At 54.3% G+C, this 21207-nt stretch overlaps 6 protein-coding genes across 6 annotated transcripts; 2 read left to right on the top strand and 4 right to left on the bottom strand.

Annotated features, from left to right (window-relative positions):
- PtA15_2A253 (uncharacterized protein) lies at nucleotides 1-4443 on the bottom strand (the record flags this gene model as incomplete). Its single annotated transcript, XM_053166255.1, has 17 exons — nucleotides 1-40; nucleotides 112-178; nucleotides 239-386; nucleotides 460-634; nucleotides 706-854; nucleotides 925-1116; nucleotides 1198-1347; nucleotides 1409-1534; nucleotides 1606-1947; nucleotides 2010-2077; nucleotides 2137-2430; nucleotides 2489-2656; nucleotides 3104-3233; nucleotides 3354-3549; nucleotides 3681-3903; nucleotides 3991-4056; nucleotides 4131-4443. 17 exons carry the CDS (start codon nucleotides 4441-4443, stop codon nucleotides 1-3), a joined length of 2847 nt encoding a protein of 948 aa, XP_053017495.1.
- A 1514-nt stretch (nucleotides 4444-5957) lies between these two features.
- On the top strand, nucleotides 5958-8784 carry PtA15_2A254 (uncharacterized protein; the record flags this gene model as incomplete). The annotated part of the gene is made up of 3 exons (XM_053166256.1): nucleotides 5958-7498; nucleotides 7646-8675; nucleotides 8746-8784. The coding sequence occupies 3 exons, from the start codon at nucleotides 5958-5960 to the stop codon at nucleotides 8782-8784; spliced, it is 2610 nt and encodes an 869-aa protein (XP_053017496.1).
- Nucleotides 8785-11895: 3111 nt separating this feature from the next.
- On the bottom strand, nucleotides 11896-12219 carry PtA15_2A255 (uncharacterized protein; the record flags this gene model as incomplete). Its single annotated transcript, XM_053166257.1, has 1 exon — nucleotides 11896-12219. The coding sequence occupies one exon, from the start codon at nucleotides 12217-12219 to the stop codon at nucleotides 11896-11898; it is 324 nt and encodes a 107-aa protein (XP_053017497.1).
- A 369-nt stretch (nucleotides 12220-12588) lies between these two features.
- Nucleotides 12589-14190, bottom strand: PtA15_2A256 (uncharacterized protein; the record flags this gene model as incomplete). Its single annotated transcript, XM_053166258.1, has 4 exons — nucleotides 12589-13379; nucleotides 13475-13792; nucleotides 13902-13958; nucleotides 14187-14190. The coding sequence occupies 4 exons, from the start codon at nucleotides 14188-14190 to the stop codon at nucleotides 12589-12591; spliced, it is 1170 nt and encodes a 389-aa protein (XP_053017498.1).
- Nucleotide 14191: 1 nt separating this feature from the next.
- On the top strand, nucleotides 14192-16310 carry PtA15_2A257 (uncharacterized protein; the record flags this gene model as incomplete). Its single annotated transcript, XM_053166259.1, has 5 exons — nucleotides 14192-14199; nucleotides 14273-14303; nucleotides 14375-14469; nucleotides 14565-14736; nucleotides 14817-16310. 5 exons carry the CDS (start codon nucleotides 14192-14194, stop codon nucleotides 16308-16310), a joined length of 1800 nt encoding a protein of 599 aa, XP_053017499.1.
- A 697-nt stretch (nucleotides 16311-17007) lies between these two features.
- PtA15_2A258 (uncharacterized protein) lies at nucleotides 17008-20827 on the bottom strand (the record flags this gene model as incomplete). The annotated part of the gene is made up of 6 exons (XM_053166260.1): nucleotides 17008-18090; nucleotides 18232-18331; nucleotides 18443-18622; nucleotides 18707-18934; nucleotides 19000-20141; nucleotides 20207-20827. 6 exons carry the CDS (start codon nucleotides 20825-20827, stop codon nucleotides 17008-17010), a joined length of 3354 nt encoding a protein of 1117 aa, XP_053017500.1.
- Nucleotides 20828-21207: the final 380 nt, after the last annotated feature.

The raw sequence follows: 21207 nt of genomic DNA on the forward strand, positions 1-21207 counted from the left end.
TCAGCATTTGCGCTGGATGCCTTCGCGCGCCTCGGCCGCTCTAGCGAGCGCAGACAGCCGGGGATATCAGTGTTGGGTGAGAGGGTGCGGGAGAGGGGGGGGAGGACGGACCGGTACTCGATCATGACCTGGACGGCGCAGAAGACGACGACGAGGATGGCGGCGAGCACTTGCAGGCCTGTGTCTCGCCCGCCGGGTCAGCCGACAGCAGAAAGGAAGAGAGCGAGCGGGGACGGACCGGCCCAGGAGCCGAGCAGCTCGCGCCACATCATCTGCACGCCCGCGACGCCGATGGAGAAGCCGACGAGGTTGGCGCTCATCATGGAGAGCACGTTGGCGGCGCCGCCGAGCGCCACGAGGTGTCTGAACCAGGGCCGCTCGCGCCACTGTTTTCCGCCCCCCCCCCGTCAACACGCACTCGTCCTGAAGGGTAGAGGAAGGGAGAGGGAGAGGACTGACGGGGTGGGCGGCGAAGACGCGCTTGGCCAGGACTTCCGGGAGCACGAACAGGCTCACCAGCCACCCCCACGTCAGCAGCTTCAGCGACAGGTCGTGCCACAGCGCCACGAACGTGAACACCAGCACGGTCGCGGGGACCATGTTCCGCGCGCCGCCCACCGGCACATACAGGTATCTGGCCCACACACACACACACACACCCGTCAGCTGCCACCAAGTTAAAAGAGAGGGAGGGGGGGGTACTACCGGACGATCCACAGGTTGTAGCTCCGGTGCCAGCTGCGCCAGAACTCGAGCGTCGAGAAGTTGTTCGACATGCACCGGATCATGTTCTCCGGCGGGTCGATGCCGTCGAGGAGCGCCCAGAGGCGGAAGAAGCGCCACGGAATCAGCAGCTACTTCGCGTCCATCACATCAGCACTGTCCTGTAGCACATGAGCAGGAGGAGAGAGAGAGAGAGAGCACCTTGAGCCAGATGATGATCAGGTTCCAGTAGCCGATCACGCCCAGCTCGAGCGGCGAGTCGCCCTGCCACCCTTGGCTGTCCTTGATGGCCACGACGTACATGTAATGCAGGATGCATTCGAGGACGGCCAGACACACGAGGAAGCGCACGGTGTATCCGAGGACGGCCGGCGCGGTGATCGTCCGGGGCCGCTGCTTCATCTGTCTCCCCTCTCTCTCATCAGCACTCTCTCTCTCTCTGCGGGGAGAGGGGAGGGGAGGCGGGGGACTGACCTGGGAGACGTAGTTGTTGAACGTCAGGATCGGGCCGGCGATGTACAGCGGCGGGTAGCACACGTAGTTGAAGTATTGCTGGAAGTCGTACTCTGCGGCGCTCCGGGCGGCCCGGACGCGTTCTTTTTCGGCCTCGGGCTCCGCGTCGGTCTACCGGAACAAGAGAGGTCAGGGAGGCGAGTGCGGGAGGGGAGGGGGGAGATGTGCTGACGGGGGCGGCGGCGAAGCCCTCTTGGGCGGCCCATTGGTAGTCCAGGGCGTACGAGATCAGGCGCAGGGAGGAGATGTTGAAGCCGATCTGCCAGCGGGGGATGAGGCCCTTGAACGGCGGCTCGTCCTTGCCCAAACAGCCAGCTAAGCGAGTGACAGTGTGTTATGTGCATAGAGAGAGGGGGGGGGGGGGCTCACGAGGACGGCGAGGGCGGGGGCGAGGGCGGCGAAGCGGTAGCCGTCCCAGTAGTCGTTCGCGAACAGCACGGCAAGGTTGGCCGTCCAGACGAGCGCGCTGGCGGCCCGGGGCTTCAGGGGCAGCCGGGCGAGGCGGAAGTTGAGCGCCAGGAGGGCGAGGATCTTGGCGGCGGATGCGCCGTGCAGGGCGGCCAGGATGGCCGCGGCGGCGACGGTCTGGACGTCCTTGCGGCGGGCGCCCAGACGGCGGACGAGCGGCCACAGACACAGATACGCGGTCGCGAGCAGGACCAGCTTGGGCAGCCCGAGCCGGAAGCGGCGGTACTGCATGTCCGAGTTGTCCTGCACTCTCTCTGTCCGTCAGCGGTGGTGGACAGGGACACAGGGAGAGAGCGAGGGCGTACGACCATGCGGCCGCGGATCCAGCCGGGCGACAGTCTGTGCTGGAAGCGGGCGTAGTTGGGGTGTGCGGCTGAGCGAGCGACGGGCGTCAGTGGCCAGCAGCGGCAGAGGGGGGGAGAGGGGACGGACGGGAGGAGAGGCGGAGGGCGGCATGGACGATGGCGAGGAGGGCGGCGGCGAGGACGGCGCAGTAGAGGAGGAACTCGGGGGCGGCCCAGCGGGCGGTCGCGGGGCGTGCGGGCAGCATGGGCGAGGCCTGGGCGGGGACGGCGACGGTGAGTGCGGTGGGGCTGAAGGCCCAGCGCGGGCCGGCCGGGCGGGGGAGCCGGTCGAGCGCGGGCGGCGCCGAGCAGGGGGCGGGTGGGCCGGGGCGGGCGGGGGCGGTGGTGATGTGCGCCGGGAGGTGTCTGCGCGGTCGGCGTGCTGTGAGGGGGGAGCCGGTCAGTGCGGGTGGGGTGTGGGCAGGGCTAGGTGGGCTTACTGGGGGCGGCCATGCGGTTCGCGGCGGAGCGGATGTCGCTGAGCTGGGATCCCGCGAGCGAAAGGTCTGCCCGCCCCGGTCGGGCTCGAGGACTCCCCGGGGCCACCCCAGCCTCGCCAGCGCTCAAACGCAAGGCCTCGTGGCCGCGGCTGGTGCTTACCCGGCGGGCTGCCGGCACAACGCAGGAAGCGCACGGTCTGGGGGGATTGGATACTTATCCCAGGAGATCGGTTTGACCGTTCCATCGGTTTTGTTGAGTGGCGGCTCCCTGCCCGGACGCAGTGGGAACACACCGCTGTTGGATTGCGCAGGGAGAAAGGACTGCACACAACCCGAACCTGCCCGACAGAGAGGACGAGCAAGACATCCCAAGAGGTGACATTTTCTTGAACGCGGGACCAACACGCTCACAGAGCGAATCTCCCGTGGGGCGTGTCACCGTCCACTTTGAACCCTGAGACAGCCTCTCATCGATGGGCTATCTGGACGAGCATATTCTATACACCTTAAGAAAACGGACTGCGATTGCTTGCTTGAGAAAGATTGTAAAGAGACACAAGAGTTGGAGATTTTTGGATGTTCAGGCAGAGAGAACAAGGCTTGTTTTTTAGTAACCGGAGTCGGGGTAAGTGGGCTTGGGAGAGGAGACGGGATGGTAGATGGGCTGAGGGAGCTTGTGCGAGTCGTCGTTGTGGCCGAACGGGCCCTTGGAGGTAGGCGACTGGGCGTCGCCGTCGACCGGCGGCTCGGGGGCGACGAACGAGCGGCCGTGCCTGTCCGCGTCGTCGTCCTTCGCCCCGTCCTCGTCCTCATCATCCTCGTCATCCTCGTCCTCGTTCTCGTCCTCGGCGCCGTCCTTGCCGGCCCCCGGGGCCTCAGAGTACGGCTGCTTGGACGGGTCCTCGAGCTTCTCTCCCGGGCGGCTCGTGGCCGAGGCTGCGCAGCGCGGCCCGAGGAACGGAGGCATGTCAGCGGAGGGCAGGGCGTTCAGCGAGGAGAACACAGGAGCGGCGTACATCCCGTGCCGTTCCAGCCGCGCGAGGTGGCGTTGTACGGATTGCCTTGGTAGGCCGATGGGCCGCGCTTGCCGGACAGGGTGCAGTCGGTGCTGTTCTTGCCCGAGTACGGCTTCAAGGACGGCCCGTCGGGGCTGTGGCTGATCCACGGCCGGCCGTCGTCGGCGGCGGCGGACGAGGATCCGGGCTGCTTCTTCTCGGCACTCGCGACCGTCCCGTTCTGGGGCGCGGGATACCAGGCCCCGGAGGCGCCCGAGTCTTCGGCGCCCGGCTTGCCCTCGAGATCGCTCCCGTCGCCGGCCCACTTCTTGGCCGGCTGGGGCTGGTAGGACCCGTACGACCCCTTCTTGTATGGCTCCTCGGCCGTCTCATCCGGAGTACCCTGCTTCCTGGCGGCATCTGAGCGCATTCAGCCCCAAAGTCAGTCAAAGAGGCAATGGGAGTGGGCTGGGGAAGTCTCGGCCAGGAAAGAGATCCGGCATTCACCTTGGACAGTGCCGTTTTGGGAGCTCGAGTCGCTTCCGGGCTGTCCTGACCAGGGGATAGGGCCTGCTGAATGCCCGGAAATCACCGCCCTCAGCTCAGCCTCAAGTCACGGGGCAAGACCGCAGGGCTGAAGTACTCACGCTTGCCGCCCGGCCGGTATTGGTCGTACGAAGATGGGTCTTGCTTGGTGTATGGGACGGCAAGCTCAGCGGACTTGCCGATGAAAAGGGAGGCCACAAGAATCCAGGCAGCTTTGAGCATCATGTTGGCGGCGGTACGGTCTGTACTAAAGGAGTGGGGCTGAGATAAATATTTAAGTCTAAGGATTGTGGAAGTTTGGATGGTAGACGAGGTGGGGCTGGAGGCTAGGGACCTCGGGACATGCCGCTGGGTGGCTCTTTTATCCTTGCAAACAACACCCAGGAAGCCACCAAGACGATGGCTTCGGCCCATGGGGGCGACGAACACCAGGAGTAAAGAGGATTATCTAATCACGGATCTGATCCCGCAGTCGCACACAAGCGGTGACACCATCATATGATGCTCTGCTGCACGCTTTCCATAGCTCGAGCCGGCCGTCTGTGTGCGCCTGCATGACAAAGGACGACATGCTAGATCGGGCCAGATTGGCTGCTCGTCCACCTCTTCACCCTTGGGCGGATGTGCGGCTTGCTCTGGATTGTGTGCCCTCCTTCTGCGCAAGAAAGGCGGCCGTCCCTCGCGGCTCCCCCCTTTAAGAGTGACCTCCCCGGCCACATGTTGTAGTCCGTGTCGCCATATATTCATAGCGTGCCAGCAGCCAAGAATGCCGTGCTTGTATTTAAATAATAATAACTGCTATTCTTTATGACCAATATAGCAGAGCTCTGCGGACGCAGAAAGTATTCACAAAGTCACCCTTTGAATTTGCACCTTCGGGGACTGTATGTACGCGCTAGGGGTAGCAGTCATCTGATCTTCATGGTGAACTCGGTTGAACTCAATGAATCTTGGTGAGTAGGAATCAGCTGTGTACACTGTACATCAACGGTCTGTCATGGCCGGTTCTTTGAAGCCGACTCAGTGATCCCCCATGCAAGGGGTACCGCGAACATATTGAAGTGCTAGATTATCCTGTGCATCGTCAGACAATCCAGATGGATATGAGCCATCCAGTTCGCAATCTCGATTCTCGACCATTCTGGGCCAAAAACAAGCTGCGTCACGCTGCGTGTGCAGTCTGGCCAAGCATCACATGAGAGACGATGTCATGAGGCATTCAAGCAGCGTAATGGGGCCCGGCCCTCGTGCACTTGGCGATTTCGCCTCTGGCCTCCTCGGCTGCGGCGCCCTTCCACGGGCCGGCTTGGCCTCCCGCCGGTGGGGCCCGAAGGGGCCGCACCGGCCGTCCGCGCCCGCGCGGGTCGCGCGCTCGCAGCCGTGATGGGCCAACCGCGTAGCTTTTCGCTCATGCATTTGGAACAATAAGTTCGTGCAACATGAGCATTGTAAAATGTCGACCTTCGGTCACCGGAAATGGCAATACTATCCAAAAGAAAACAAATGGACAAAGATGGCCACTTCGTCGCGGACGTGACCGCACCGAAAAGCTTGCCGACAAATGTTCCTCCGGAGCATCGAGGGGAAAAGCTTCGCACTGGCCGGAATGCAAGCCTCATATTCCGGGCCGCCCGGAAGACTCAGTCCAGCTTTACGGCAGCCTAGCAAAAAGCAACGCATTTCTGAGCCGCTGCATTCCACTTCTGCTTTCTTTCTGTGAGACACCATGTGCCGTCCTTTCGGAGCACTCTTTATGGAGGGAGAGCTTCGCCGGTATAAAGCAAGTGCTGAAATCCGTGCTGCTGCTCCCCCCATCGCCCCCATCGCCATCCCCAAGCACACTAACCCAATCCCTCAGCACTCCAGCCTTTTTTTGCTCTTAGCTCCCCCCTACAAACCCTCATTACTCCCCTCTTCCTGCCTCCAGAATGGACGGCCACCGCCAAGACAACAACGCTGCCGATGGGGCAGCCCCTCAGCCAACCTCCGGAATGTTGCCAGAATATAATTCAATTTTCGATATCATTGAAGGAAATCCCTTCGGACAGAGCCACATGGACCTCGCGGATCCCGCTGAGGTGGCCAGGCAGCGCCAAAACAGGTTTCTCTTCAATGCGCCCATGGGGGCCCATGTCCCTGCGGGGCCTCTGGACTCCAATGGTGCCCCCATGGCGAGTGGCAGCTCTGCTGATCCCCTCCAGCAGCTGCTCGACGCCGCAGGCTCTCATGCTCACACTGGCGGCCTGGATGTCGACTACATGGACCTCCAATTTTTCGGATTCGGCACATCGCCGGCAGCGTTCAACCATCATGGCCCGCAAGACGCCGCCGATGTTCCCAGCTGGAGTGATAGCCTCCTCATGGGTATTACCCATTCGGAGCCGCAGCCGCAACAGCAGCCCGGCACCGAGGCGTGGCTGGACCCAATTCTGGCAGAGTTGGCGCCGGCACCTCAGGTTGCTGCCGCCCCTCAAGGCCCTTCTGCAGCCTATGCTCCCGCGCAACCCTTCTTCACCGGCGCCCAACCCGCTCCGGGGCAGCCCTTCCCCGAGGCTTCTCAGGCCGCTCCCCCGCAACCCTTCCACACCGGAACGGATGGCAACCAGCCGCTTCGGTTCGAGGACCTCATGGATTACCCTGGATCCCCTCAACGTTCCCCTTCCAACGCCGGCACAGGCCCTGCAATGATGATTGACGGGCCTGCTGCTGGACCTGCACTCCCATTCGTGCCTCCGCCCATCGATCCGGACGAGACTGTTGCCTACGCCAATCGCTCTAGTCCTCGACTCAACCGGGGCGAGCTTGGCCTTGAATCTATGTTCCGTGAAATGGAAGAGCAGGCTGAGCGGGGCGCCGCGCTTCGTGACAACAATCGCCCCAGTGATTCTGCTCCCGCAGCACCCGCCTTAGAGTCGTCTCCGTCAGAAGACACAAGCGAGTCTATGCGATCCCTCTTTGGGGGCTCCAATGACAACAATTCTTCCAAGCCCCCCTCCCCGCATGGAGGCGAGTCCGCAGGCCCTGCTGGCCCAGGCTCTCCTGCACCCCCGCGAAACCCCTCCCCAGCTGCTGCGCCAGCCCAAGCTCCAGCCACGCAAAACTCGCCTCAACGCCACACACCTGATCCGCAGCGTTCCGAAGACGATGAGCAGAGCTCACCTGAAGGCCTTTTTGGTGGAGACGAAGACGACGAATCCGAGTCGCCGCCTGCAGCAACCACCTCTGTGCAAGCGGGCTCGGGTCAAACGGGCGGCGACCCACCTCGCCCTGCCCTTCCTCCACTTGCGCTACCCCCCAGAGGAAGACCTGGTGTTGTACCTGCAGGCGCTGCTCCCACTATTCAACTAGCGCTACCCCCTAATGGGAGACCTGGTGTTTCCCCCCGCCGTGCTGCTCCCACTATTCAACTAGCGCTACCCCCCAACGGGAGACCTGGTGTTTCCCCCCGCCGTGCCGGTCCCGCAATTCAGTTAGCGCTTCCCCCCAACGGGAGACCCGGTGTTTCAGGGGGCCCCGCAGCTGCCCCTCCCCCTCCCGCCCCGCGCACCGCGGCACCGCGCACTGCCCCATCGCTGTTTGTGCCACGCCCTGGGACCGGACGTACGATCGCCACCAGAAGTTCCAAGAGCCCTCAACCCCCAGCCGCCAGCCAGCCCGCCGCTCGAAAGCAACCCCGCAATGCTCAAGCTTCCTCCACCACTGGCAGCACCTCGCAGCCTCCCGCCCAGTCCTCTTCAGCCAACCCTGCAACATCCAACACCGGGGGAGCCAAGAAAGTAACCAAGGGCGAACGCGTAAAGTGCGACGAGTGTGGCGCTGATCTGGCTAAATCGAGCCTGAGGAAACACAAGATTGCCAAACACGCTCCGCCGCCAACTCAACCTCCCTGCCCATTCTGCGATGGACCAAAAACTTCTCTTGATATCGCGCGCCACATCAGGAAGTGCCACGAGGATATCTATGAACGAATGCAGCGGACCGGCGAGAAAGCGGAAGACATTGCGCGTGAATACGCCGCCAACCAGGCCAACCAGAACACTTCTAACCCTTCTGCTGGCCCGAGTCGTGCCACTGCCGGCCCGAGTCGTGCCCCTGCTGGTCAGGGTATTGCCACTGCCGGCCCGAGTCGTGTCCCTGCTGGTCAGGGTAATGCCACTGCCGGCCCGAGTCGTGCCCCTGCTGGTCAGGGCAATGCCCCTGCCGGCCCGAGTCGTGCCCCTGCTGGTCAGGGTAATGCCTCTACAGATATCCCAATTATCCCAGATGGTGATATCCCAGTTATCCCAGAGGGTGACATCCCAGTGCCAGATTTCTCCGCGCTCCCGACGCGCTCAGGACGATCCAACCCAGGTCCAGTGGCCAGCACGTCTACTTTACCCCCTGCCAAAAGACAACGCAGGGCGGCCACGGCTAAAGCCAGTGGCAGGGCCGCAACCGACAAGAAGGGCAAGGGTAAGGCACGCGCAGTCGACCCTTCTTCCGACGAAGATGAGGGAACGGGCCGCAAGAAGAAACCCAAGAAGCGGGCACCCGCTGGAGCAGAGGGAACGGGCCGCAAGAAGAAACCCAAGAAGCGGGCACCCGCTGGAACAGGCAGAGTCCCCAAACCAACCGCGCAATGCCCTATTTGCAAAAACTTCCGATCAGTCAAGAATATGAAAAGGCATATTAAATCCCATGATCCAAACACCTCATACCCCTGCCCCATCTGTGGAGACCCGCTTAGGAACCCAGGTGACATCAATCGCCACATAGAAGCCAAACATCCGGGACATGAACTCCCGATGCGTGCCGTGGAGGAGGGGGAGGAGGAGGAGGAGGAGGAGGAGGAGGAGGAGGGTGAGGAGGAGGAGGAGGAGGAGGAGGAGGAGGAGGAGGAGGAAGATGAGCAAGAAGAGCAAGAGTACAATCAACCTGAAGGTTCCAACTCTCGCTCAAAGAGAAAGAGGAACTGATCCTCCCCTCTCATTCCTTTGCCGGTGCTCTTTGGTGTGTACCCTATTTCATCTTCTTTTTTTCTATTGACTCGTTCCACTCCACCCCCTTCAAATCCCATGTGCTGGCCACTTCTCATTTCTCACTATTCGGGATACCCTCTGGCAGAACTATTTTTTTCTCTACTACTAACATTTCTGCCCTTTCAATTGCACTGTATAAAGTTGCTTTCTGCTTCTTAGTTGTCTTTCTCTATGCCTGCTCTTCTAGTCTCTACAATCTTTATCAAACTCCATAATTTAATCTTGCACCGTATAAAGTTGCCGCCATCTTTTCACATAGATCTCGCTTGTCTGCTCCTACTGCTCTCTATTTTGACTTAATCAGTAATAAAAAAACTAAAACCATCTTTATCACTGTGAGCATAATCAAGCCTTTTCTGCCGAGAACGGTTTGAGAAATCCACTGCTGGTTTCAGTACTTGATAAAATTTCATGAGTTGATTTTTGGCCTTGGACCTGGATCTAACAAGCCGAAGATCCACCGATGCTGACTTGAATTGGACAGGCCGGGAGATCAGAAGCCTCATAAATGGTGAAATACCCTTTTTTCCTTCCTCGCATATTTTTTGTGAGTGAGGTAAAAGATGTTGCCTTCACGCTCTTTAACAATCATCCTTCCCTTCCCCGGATTGGATTCATTTCATTACGCGGTTTATTTAATTATACAAAATCTAGTTTTATTATCCTCACTGATTCTTTCCTCCCTTTTTACTCGAGAGAACACATTGATCTCAGCCTTAGTTGAAAAGCCACCTCTACATGTTCTTCACATTTATACGCACCGGCTGCCGACATAAGTCAGGATCAAGTGCCCAATACAACTTGAGAAGATGGGAAAATCCTCAGCAGGAGCGCACAAGATTGAATACATGGAGGAGAAAACAGAACAGAACGAGACCTCTTTAAAGCGGAAGCGTGGTCTTGGAGGCAGAACATATAATTCGCGAGGAATGCTACTCCAATAAGCTTAAATGGTGTGGCCGGAAAGTTTTCCCTTTCATGAGCGGCTGGCGCACAGCTGCGCCCTATGTTAGCTGGTATGTGTATGAATCCCTCTTGTGAAATTAACTGATTCCCTCTCTTGCCTGAGGCTTTGGTGGAGGTACTTATGACTTATTAGTTATCAAGAATGTTTGCGTGAGAGATATTTTGGTTTTGGTGGTGTTTTCCTTTGAACAACCAGAACTCAACTCTGAACATACGGAACCTTCTGAATTTTTGGTGGATGGTACACCTGCATCTGCTCCTCCTCCTGATATAATTTCAGACTCCCCCACCCCCATCTTCACCTTGCTTTTATTTTTCTAAAACATCCATTTCCTTGAGTTTCTTGGAATTTCCACCAGATCAGAAAACAAATGCCCGTGCACAGTCATCTCAAGATCAATTTGCTGGATAAAGTCAACTTTCATTGGTTTGGTGAGCTATGTTGATACAGAATGAAACACCGGGAAATATGTGGCACGCCGAAGCCCAAGAGGGATCCCTCTTGGCCAGCAGGTATACATGTACCATCTCGCCAAGAGGGATCCCTCTTGGCCAGCTGGTGGAGCTACATGTTGGTGTGCTGCATGCTGCATTGTGCCATGCTACAGAAATTTTAGCGCCAAAAAATTCCAAAAAGCCACTAGAAAGTGTAGCAGGCCGTTTTTTGTGCCCTGTGTGTGTAGCGCTAGCTCAGATCCCCCACAATTGTGCTAACACTTCACTAAATGTTAGTCAAATTCCACTACACAACACCATGGTAATGCTGCGGTTAGCATAGCTGGCCCATTGGTAGTTCATTGGTAAAGATCTGTTGATTTTCCAGCCTTCTCAAAATCAAGATGGGGATCCAACCTACCAATTTCCAGTCATTTGCATCATTATCCTTGTGAGGTTGGTCGTGGAAAGATCTCTTACACATCTGACCAAACAGGAATCACCCAATTGACTGTAGGGCTCACCATACCTGATGCAACTTGCTCAATGGCAGATATTTTAGATTGTGAAGCTTTTAAATAAGCATCATAATGGTAGGAGCAATTATTGGGCTGGGGGACACAAGAAAAACATCTTCTTTTGCAGATGTGGCAGGAGGCAGGTGCCTTTCTCAGATGGTCCCTGTGTGATTGGGCAACATCTCCTTTGAACTTTGTTGACATGGTGCTTTGGAGAGGACAGGTTATCGCATGCAAGCTGATTGCGCCCTCACACCACAATTTTCCCTTAAATTTGTGCATCAGAGGCCAAGGGAGATCTGCTTCACAGTGTCAGAAGCATGCTCAGATGCCATGCGTGTGTGTATGGCAGGGGGAGACTGTCTTATTTTCTTTATTCCCCTTTTCGTACATCTAGACATAAAAATCTCTTGCGCACGTCCCTCATCATCACCGTCATGAAGTCCAAAATCAAACCTAAATAATCCCTGCATCATTGCAGGCATGCTTTTCTCATACTTTTAATCATGTACATACTTGTGATCTAAACTTTTGCTTCTTATTCTTTTGTTATCTCTTTACGCTCTTTTCCATTCAGCTGGAGTCAAAAGTGTCTTGTCGGAGTCATCATTTATGATTTAAATCTTATTGTCTCAGGTCACTTCGTATTATCCTGAAATTTACAGTTCAGACCAGCTTTTAGGTTGTGTAGTGCTCACCCTCCATCCGGTCAGCGTAGTACAACAAGCTGTGTTTTCCCACTCCATGCCGGAAGGAAGCAGCCATTCAACAAAAATGGCACCAAATTGGAATGGTAAAACTAATCTTTGAACTTAGGATTCAGGTGGTGAACAAGATCACATTCAGTGCCAAGCATATGAAGAGAGAGATTCCGGAGTCACAGCGAAGAGGGGGCTAGTGGGAGTATCTTTTTGTGGGTGTGGATCTCTTCAATGAGGCTTCCGTTTTTTTTTTGCAGCATGCTGTTCCTCGTCAGGTCCTCCGGCCATCTGCTCGCCTGGCATCGGAATCATCAAAGCCCACTGCTGTACACAGCCGACTTTGCCAAGGGGTCCCTCGAACAGTTTCCCGTCTTCGGCATGATACTGCTGGGATTTGAAGGCCGGATAAACGTCGGGTGGGACAAGGAAGTAAAGCCTGGGGTGAGAGTCAGACGTGTTGACCACCTCGTGAGCCTCGCTGAGGCTCTGGTGCTTGATCGGACGGGTTTGCGAAACAGACACTTGGAAAAAAGTTGCCGGTCCACGCAACATATCGAGTGACGACAGGCACCTCGGTGGTCAGGTCCACTTCTTCCCAAGCTCAGAAGACTTGACACTCGGCCGCGGGAAACGTGACCTCAAGGCTCTGGCCGCCCCGCGGATCTCCTAATTCGCAACGTCTACGGACTTGGAACCTTCCCCCATCTCCCAACACAGCATGAGCGTAGCACTCGAACATCAGTCCACGGAGGTTGTCAAAATTGTAGTCTAAACCGTAGTTGCCAGGATTTTGGAGGAAAGGCTTCAGGTCAGTGTGAATTTGCCGCGCAAATCTGTCGACCACTGCCTTCTCAACTCGGCGTGATGCCCATGCCAACTGATAGTGAGCAAGATTTCCATCGGGGTGTCTACATAGGTGTATCATATGATGTGAATACTCTCTCCGTCAGGCCTTCTGTCCCGATGTGCATATAAGATATTGATCAATCGACCTTGGTTGATGGCTTGAGTCAGCTTCACGACTAGATCATGCAATACAGCATCAGTGTTGCCAGATGCTTTGAGTTCAGCTGACTCAAAAAGCTGGTCCATGAGGTCTGTCGGCAATATTTCTTCATCTGGATAGAGGAAGGCTTGGCAATTTTTCAATTCCTCATCACTCCACGGTTCCATATACAATAGCTCTGATCTCGGTATCTTGAGAACTATTTTGTAATGGTCGCGCAGTGGAGAGGTGAGGACTAGCGTCCAGGCGTTGACAAAGGACAGCATTGGAGCTTGACCATCCACAATGTACATGGTTTCGGGATTGGCGAGAGCGCTGAGGAGCTCAGGACTGTCAGAAGCTACCCGTTCAACGCCCCTTGAAGTCATCAAATAGGTCGGAGGAACACCCAATCCAGATGAAACAGGCTGCCACACCACAGTTTTTTTCTGGCATGCAGCAATCCACATGTAGTAAGCCGAAAAAACCGTCTTTCCAATCTCCGGAGTACCGGTAACGACTGATTTGTGAACTTTCCTGGCCTCAAAACGCTCGCAGAGCTCTTTGTATATCGGGCGGACGAGGAGGCTGCGGCCAAGGTTTCGTTCTCCAAGCACATAGGATTCTTTGAGCTTCAAATGTTGCATCTTGCCGACGGGGACAATGGTGGCATCAGCTGGGAGAGCCTGCCAGAAGCGTCCGAGGTCCTCTAAAGGATTCGATTTGACTACAAATAAACAGACAAAACATTTAATAATCGAGCCGAGAGAGAGGGGGGGGGGGACAAGAGCTTTAACTTTGCATTGCTGGCAGGGGAGGTACCTTTGAATATGAGAGGAGTCTCCAAGAAGGGGCAACAAGCAAGTTCTGCGGCGTGTTCTTCAAGGCGCGAGGTTGGAGTGAGCGCCTCCGTTTCTTTGGTGGTATGCAAAGTGATATTTGACGTGTCGGTGGCAATCAAATAATTCGTGAATTTATCTCTTGCCGCGCGCGCGAGGTCTTCAACCGATACCAGATCTTCCGTTTGAACAACAACAAGAATTTCCTTGAATGATAACAAAATTTTCGGAGGAGCCTTGGGAATATGAGATTGCGTGTGGACCGACTTCTGAGTGTGGGATGGGAGGTCCTCTAGGGCGTCTGATTTGACGACAAATAATCAGACGGAACAGTTAATAATCAAGCACAGAGAGTTTTAGGTTTGCATTGCTGTCACAAGGGTTTGGGCGCGGACGGGACAGAGGCTGACCTTTGATTAGAAGAGGAGTCTCCGGGGCGGCGCAACGGGATAGTTGTTCAGCGTTTGCTGCAAGGCGTGAGGATGAAGTGAGTGCCTCTGCATGTTTGGTGGGATGCAGAGTGATCTCAGAGATGTTGAAATGACGCAAACTCAACACAAGTCCCGATTCATTACGGGGGTATGGCTCGGGGGTGGCTGGTTCGGGGCCCCCGGCTGGAGTGGCCTCGCCGTATGACGGTTGACCCCATTCTCCCGGGAAAGTCGGAGCACACCACTACATCTCCAGATACCGACCCATCATGGCTGTGTGCGTTTCCGGTTCAGTCCTCCTCTCCAATGTATCATGACTGACAATCTCGACGGATGTCCACCACCCGTAGTTGCTCCTTCTTCTTGAGAGGCACTTGCAAAGTTGAGCTTTTTTTTTTGGCTTTGTGTATGGTTTACAAGCGGTGACTGATGATTAATTCTCTTCTGATTAGTATGGCAGCAATTGCCGGAACTCTCACGTGGTCGATGGGGCCAACAAGGCCGCCACTAACAGTAGCGCTTTACCGGGGCCTGACAGCTTCGAAACGTGAGTGGATTCCGCAAGCGGCGTTTATATATACGAGAAGCAGGATGATCGATCTTGTTTAAACATGTTATACGCGATATTTTTCATGTAGATAGGATTTCCCGGACGATGCAAGACGACCTGACGAGCGAGAAACCGCTGTACTATCTCTCGGTTTACTCACCCCACAAGTCAGCCATTAACATGATTGATGGCACCGACGTGTCGCCGGAAGAGCTCCGGTTCCAAGCCTATCAAGCTCGCGCCAACAACACAACCTCCCAATACGTAAGCTTTGGATTCCCACGGCCGACCCGATCAAACAAACTTGCTGGATGATTGATTCTGAAGTCTTCCCCGGAGTGCAGGTGGCCCATGAAAGTCAGCTTCTACAGCAGATGGATTCGGTGGTGAAGATGGTCACCCAGAACCCGAAGGAATCCTACAAGCATTTCTACCACACCCAGAAGGCGCTAAACGATCCGAGCTCGACGTTCCGGAAGCCCACGGGAGGGGTGACGTCATTTGGGGTGAGTGCGTTTGGCTCGCCGAGCCCAGCGAGCGGCGGCGCATTTGGGCAAGCGGCCCAAGCTTTTGGGGGGTCTTCTTCTGCGGGCGGGTTCGGGGCGTTCAGCTCGCAGACCTCGACGACTCCGACGGTGTCAGCGTTCGGCCAGCCGTCGTCGGTCCGGCCAGCGATGAGCGCCTTTGGCCAGCAACAACAGCCCTCGGCCTTCGGCACGCCTTCCTCCTCCGGCACGCAGCCCGGGCCGGCGACCGCGTTTGGAAAGCCGTCCGCATTCGGCGCGCCCGCGGCCTTCGGCGCTCCCTCGGCACCGTCCGCCTTTGGCCAGCCTTCCCCATTCGGAGCCGCCTCTGCTTTCGGCAGCACGGCCAACCCCTCTGCGAGTGCCTTCGGGATGGCCTCTCAGCCGACCGGCGGCTTTGGCTCGGCTGCGCAGGGCACCTCGGGCTTCGGGGCAAGCGCCCAGACTGCCCCCGCCTTCGGGGCGGCCTCGACCGGCTCGTCCGTCTTCGGCGCAGCCACTCAACCAGCGACATCAACTCCCTCGGCCAGCGCCTTTGGCGGCCAATCGGCGCTCGGCACCTCGACGAGCGCATTCGGCCAGCCCACGACCGGTTCGGGCACAAGCTTTGGTCACCCATCCGCCTTCGGCCAGGCCCAGCAGCAGAGCCCATCCTCCGCATTCGGAAAGCCGTCGGCATTCGGCCAGTCCGCATTCGGGAAACCGGCCGCCTTTGGCCAGTCGGGCTTCGGCCAACAACCGGGCCCCTTCGGAGCAGGCCCCGCGACTCCCACTCCTTCGATGACGCCTCAGACAACGACCACAACGGCCTTCGGACAATCGTCGGCCTTCGGAGGCACAGGACCATCGACAACGCCGTTCGGCCAGCCTCCCTCCACCATGACCACTCCCCCATCAAGCAATACTCAAGCCGGTGGTCAGGGGCCGGCCGGGGCCGGCGGCTTTGCCGCTTTTGCGGGCGCCTCGCTTGCCACCCCGAGCTTCTCATCCCTCAACCAAGCTACTACTACCCCTCCCTCGACCACTCCGGAAGCTCCCAAGCCGACAGTCTCCGCCTTCGGGACCCCGGCCTCCTCCCTCCCCGCGCCCACCAAGCCCGCCCCTTCCTCGTCGTTCTTCGGCTCCACTCCTGCCAACCACGCCCAGCCCTCCTCCCTCAAATCCGCCGCAAATACCTTCAAACTCGTCGACCCTTTCTGGGCTGACGCTCCCGCTGAACAAGATCTGTCGCCCGCCCTTCTCGCCGCTTTTAAGGCCGATCTCTTCGCTTGGGAGTGTATTCCGGACGTCCCTCCTCCCCTCTCCCTACGCTAACACCCCCTCTCTTGTAATCCCTCACTCTCTCTTGGTGTCTGAAATGACAGGGTTTTTTTTCTTAATTTTTTAATGTCGTTTCCACTCAAAAAAGAAGTGCGTAATGTATACTTCTGCCTTAGAACTTTTTACAGTCAGATATACATATATACACATACTCATGTTTGCATGTGCAGGTTTTTTTTTGTTACGGCCGTCACTATGTAATGTACATACACTTTCTTCCTCTTTGCTTTTTCTTTTGCTACTTTGCATTTGCTTGTGCGTTAGCTGAGGGTTCCAAAAACCTGAAAAATCTCAGAAGTTTATAAATGTTGATGGTCATTCCCTGAATCAGAAACTCCCATTCTAACCCCTCCTCCAAATTTCGACTTGAACTTCGACTCTGGGAGCAACATGTCACAAGAGGATTTCAACACAACCACAGAACAACACAAAACAACACAAAAAATGGAAAGGAAACAACAAGAGAAAAGAGAAAGAAAACAACGGACCGGAGCGGTGAACCATTAACGTTGCAATTCCCCTTCTTGAAGATCTTGAGGCCTGTCCACATTTTGACTCTTGAGGTAGAACTGTGAATGTCCCGTTCTGCCTTCTTGACACCATGAATGAGCTGAATATTCTTGATCCTGAATAGCGCACCGATCTGAACACCATGCTGTAAACTTGTAACTATTTGAATGAGAGGCCTGCTTTAGTTTTGGATCCCGACATAACGCTTGAATTCACGTTCCATGTGATCGCACATTTGGTCTACCAATTCGGGTGGGTAATGTTTTCTAAGCCAATGCTGCTCAGGTGAATCAAAATGAAAAGGAATCAATTCATCCGCTAAAGATTCCGCAAAATCCTTTCCTGATGACTCTAATAACTGCTTCTCCGTGCTCCTATCCACTCCAAACATTTCTAGTAGGCCCAATACTTTCTCAATCTCGAGTCCGTTGTATCTGCTCCTTCGATGAAGCTCTTCAAAATTTTGCGCAACTATGCTTCCTTTTGCAAGATCGTCGAGTCCAATTGGTCTTGTTCTAGTAAATGTGTTTGAGGTTTCAATTCCTAAAGATTCCTTGATCCGATTCAAAACAAGAAATTTTCTTGCCGGAACCAGGCGTTCTTCCAGTGGAGAAACTGCGCCCGTAGGTGATTTGGGAAATTTAACTGTCAGGCAGTAGAATTTTTGGATCCTGTCGCTTTCTGACTTGGTAAGACGTTCTGACTGGGGAAGATTTTGATTTTCGACCAAGTGCTTGCTTATCACATTCCAATTGTCAACAACCGTCCGTTCAAAAACCTGTTTGGCCAATGTTTTCATCCTTCTCATGAACTCCCAAGAGTTTTTAAAAACATCACCCATCCACCAAGTTACACAAACTAGAAATTTCACCCTATCTTCAGGCCTGTGCCATACGTCCCGGAGTGCCGCGTAGGTATGATAATCCAAATCCGGCAAAGATAAATGAACAGTTGAGTCAACAATATTCATATATCTTGATATGCTGTCCATCAAGTCTAAATCTACGCCTAGCTGTCTCCATAACTTCACATGATCTCTGCCGAACCTTCTTGATGGAGGTGCATCTGTTTTCCAAGTTTTAAGTCGATTTTCAAGGACCTCAAGTTTCAGTGGCTTGCGCTGGCTCTTTGGTCGTGGTAACCCTGGATAAATGTGACCTTCTTTACTGGCAAAAGGTATCAAGGCTGCGTCCAAGCATAGAAAAATAGGTCCATTGATAAACGCATATACGTCTTTGTCAGAAGGTCCTGGAAGTTTAAAGCCCTGTAAATTGGAAACATAGGCAAAAAAAAATTTCAGAAAAAAATCAATTCTATTGTTCAAAGAGTTTCAATCATTCAATAGAAATTGGGTGCAATTGAAAACCTTTTGTTGAATCTTCCCAATTTCATGAGGGTCACTCACCTCATTTATTTCCTCAACCGTATATCCTCCCTTGCCTTGACCCTCCTTCTCATCCTTCAGCTCGATGCTCCCTAGCTCCTTTTCAGATGTTATTTTGGTGCTACACATGTATCAAAAGATCAAGGTTCAAGTTTCCGCTTAGTTTTAAATAATGGACTTGATGTGTTTCAAAAATTAATTAGAAGTCTGATACTCAACCGGATTTACTGACTTTCTCTCTTTTTCAAGTGCTTTCAATAACTTCCAATCATCGTCCAATTTTTGCTTGCTGCCTGTCGACTTTTTCTTCTTCTTTTTCCTTTTCTGAGATGCTTTCATACCAGCCGTTTTTCCAGATTCATCAAATCCTGCCACTTGCAATGAACCAGCATCATTACTTGTTCCATCGCCGCTGTTTTTTTGTTAGATACATTTCCTTTCAATTATTTCACGTCGATTGGAATCGGAAAGAAGTAGAGGTGATGATCAGGCTTACTTTTGATCAGGTCTGAGGTCGGCGCCATCAGTTTCTTCATCTTTATTTTCTTTTCCCTCGGGCGAAGGAAGAACAGGATGTTCCGGATTTGATATCTGATCCGAACCTGCTGGGGTTTCTTCATGTGTTGAGACTGAATCAACACTAGCTTGGTTACCCAAGACTTCCCAGTATCCCTTTCGCAATCCATCTGAGTTCACATTCTTTATCTCTGTGAAATCAATCTTCCTGTAAATTGAAATGAATCAATTTTCGTTCACATTCTTTCAAAGCTCATTTCGCGTCAAACTTACGCCTTGTTAGTCTTTACATGGGTCCTCAACCCTGAATGTTCTACGCCGCCTACGCTACCAGGACCAGAAGAAAAGTGGGGGTCTACCTTGGCGGGCTTTGAATATGTGACTCGGTCAGCATTGGGATTGGTTGCATCAGCGGCGCCAAAGGTTGCTTGAGACTTGAGCGATGGAAAGGCTTCGGCTTGGTATTCGGGAGGTTTTTGGCCACTTCTCGTAATCCGGGGCTGTCCGACTGCTGTCAAACCCTTTGCGCTTGCCCGGGCATGCGGTTCGACCAAGTTAGGATTTGGATTTTGATTATTCCAATGAGTTCCTTGCGACCCGGATATAATTTTTTTCTTCTGTTTTGCAACTCCGGTGAGTTTTTTCGCCTTGGATATCGGCACGTCTTCCTCTTTCAAGACCACATTTTTGTAAGTGATTTCAGAAGCAACAACAGTCTTTTGATTCTCTGAGAGGTTAGGTTTGGGTTTTACAAGTGCATCGAGCTGGGGGAATTCCAAGTCATTCATGAATTTATTGGGTACAGACATCGCACGACTATTTTCTGATTCATGCGGCAGACTTTGCTGCAATTGGCCAGTTTGAACCGGAAGTGTATCAGCAGGGGGAAACGTTTCCTCTTGATTGTGTGAGGCAACATCAATCTTTTGGCGAGTTAGGTCTTGGTTATTTACTACTTGAGTCTTCGTCAAATGGGCGGCCTCGCTCACAGGGACAACAGTTTTTCCAGAGAGAGGATGGGTAATTTTAATCTTGGACCCGGGAAACTTCTCATTTTTCAGATCCTCAACTTTCCCGAACGTGGGAAGATCTACGGACGCCCTCAGTCCAGCCAGATCATATGCCGAGCCTCCAATCCCATTCAAAGGAAATCCCGGACTGCTGGCTTTGTTCTTCCCATTGAGAGGCGTGGAAAGGTCCCTGGAATTATCTTTCTGTTCAAGATGTGTGGAAGAGTCCTCCGCAATTTTGGTCGAACTTGGATCCACTTTTTCTGGGGTATCACTAGTGGTCTTCGGAACTTTTGGCTGGCGCCCGGCTTGATTTTCTGTCTCTCCCTGGTGGAAATCCATCGTCGGCGTAATTAAACCCTTGGCTGGCAGCTGCCTACGTTCGTCGCTATCTACGGCCAAATACTAAAAACAGCAAAATTTGCCAAAAAGATTTACACAATCAGTAGTGTATTGATGCAGATGTTTACATTATTTTTATGAACCACTGAGGGAGACATTACTGGTTGGTTAATACTACTCTGTCGGACAGGTAGTTCGGGGACTTGCGGTTTCCCCGAAAATCCACCGTATCCTCCGCCAGAATCCATCGGCTTGACAAGCGCTTTCAAGCGTGAGGATACCTCTTGTGAAGATTTTGCCTTCCGCACAGCGCGCTCTTCGTCCCTTTCCTTGATCCGACGTTGAAATATTTCCTCGTGACGCTCGGGCGTTGCGTTGAGGATTGACGCGTACTGTGGATATAGCATATTTTGGTGCGGTAACCTTGGTTGAACAATTGGAACTAAATGCTCAGCAAGCAGCATACATGGGTGGGATTGATACTGGTACGCGTCAGCATAAGTCAAAGGGTATGGGTTGCGCATCCTTGTGCTGTAAAAACCAGGTTGGGCGGTATGGACGATGGAATAGCCTTCGGGCACATGTTCGCTTTCGACATGAGCTGGGGCACTCCAAACGCTGGATGATGTCCTGGGGTTTTGCGGGAAACCGGGGTGCATCGGAACTCCCTGGACAGCGCGGAGCACGTGGCAGAGGCTAATAAAAAAAGCCAGCCAGCATTGAGTTTGTGAAAGTGGCCAATCTGCCATCCTTGAGTGGGTGGCCTGGAAGACGAGACTCTGATAGTGTCCCGAGGGGAAAAGCGTGAGTTGACTGAAAGACTAGCTGAGTTGTTGAGGAGTGACACTCCAGCCTGCGAAAACGTGTACAATTTGATGACCCTGCTAGGTCGATAATTAATTGAATATTGGCCTATGTTGGCCCAAAAGGCTCATCTTGTCTTGAAACTCAGCGGCCAAAGGTATTCGTGGTTTCAGAGTGCAAAAATCCTTGGAACTGGAAGAGCTCTTTGGAAGAACGGTAGACCAGACGCGACAGCATCTTGCCATCCGGTTCAAGACATGTCACATCTCAACAAACCCGGAATCTGATGTAAAACAAGCTATTAGCTGGTTCCACTCCTTTTACA

The sequence above is a fragment of the Puccinia triticina genome, chromosome 2A, assembly GCF_026914185.1.
Source record: "Puccinia triticina chromosome 2A, complete sequence".
Taxonomy (NCBI): Eukaryota; Fungi; Basidiomycota; class Pucciniomycetes; order Pucciniales; family Pucciniaceae; genus Puccinia; species Puccinia triticina.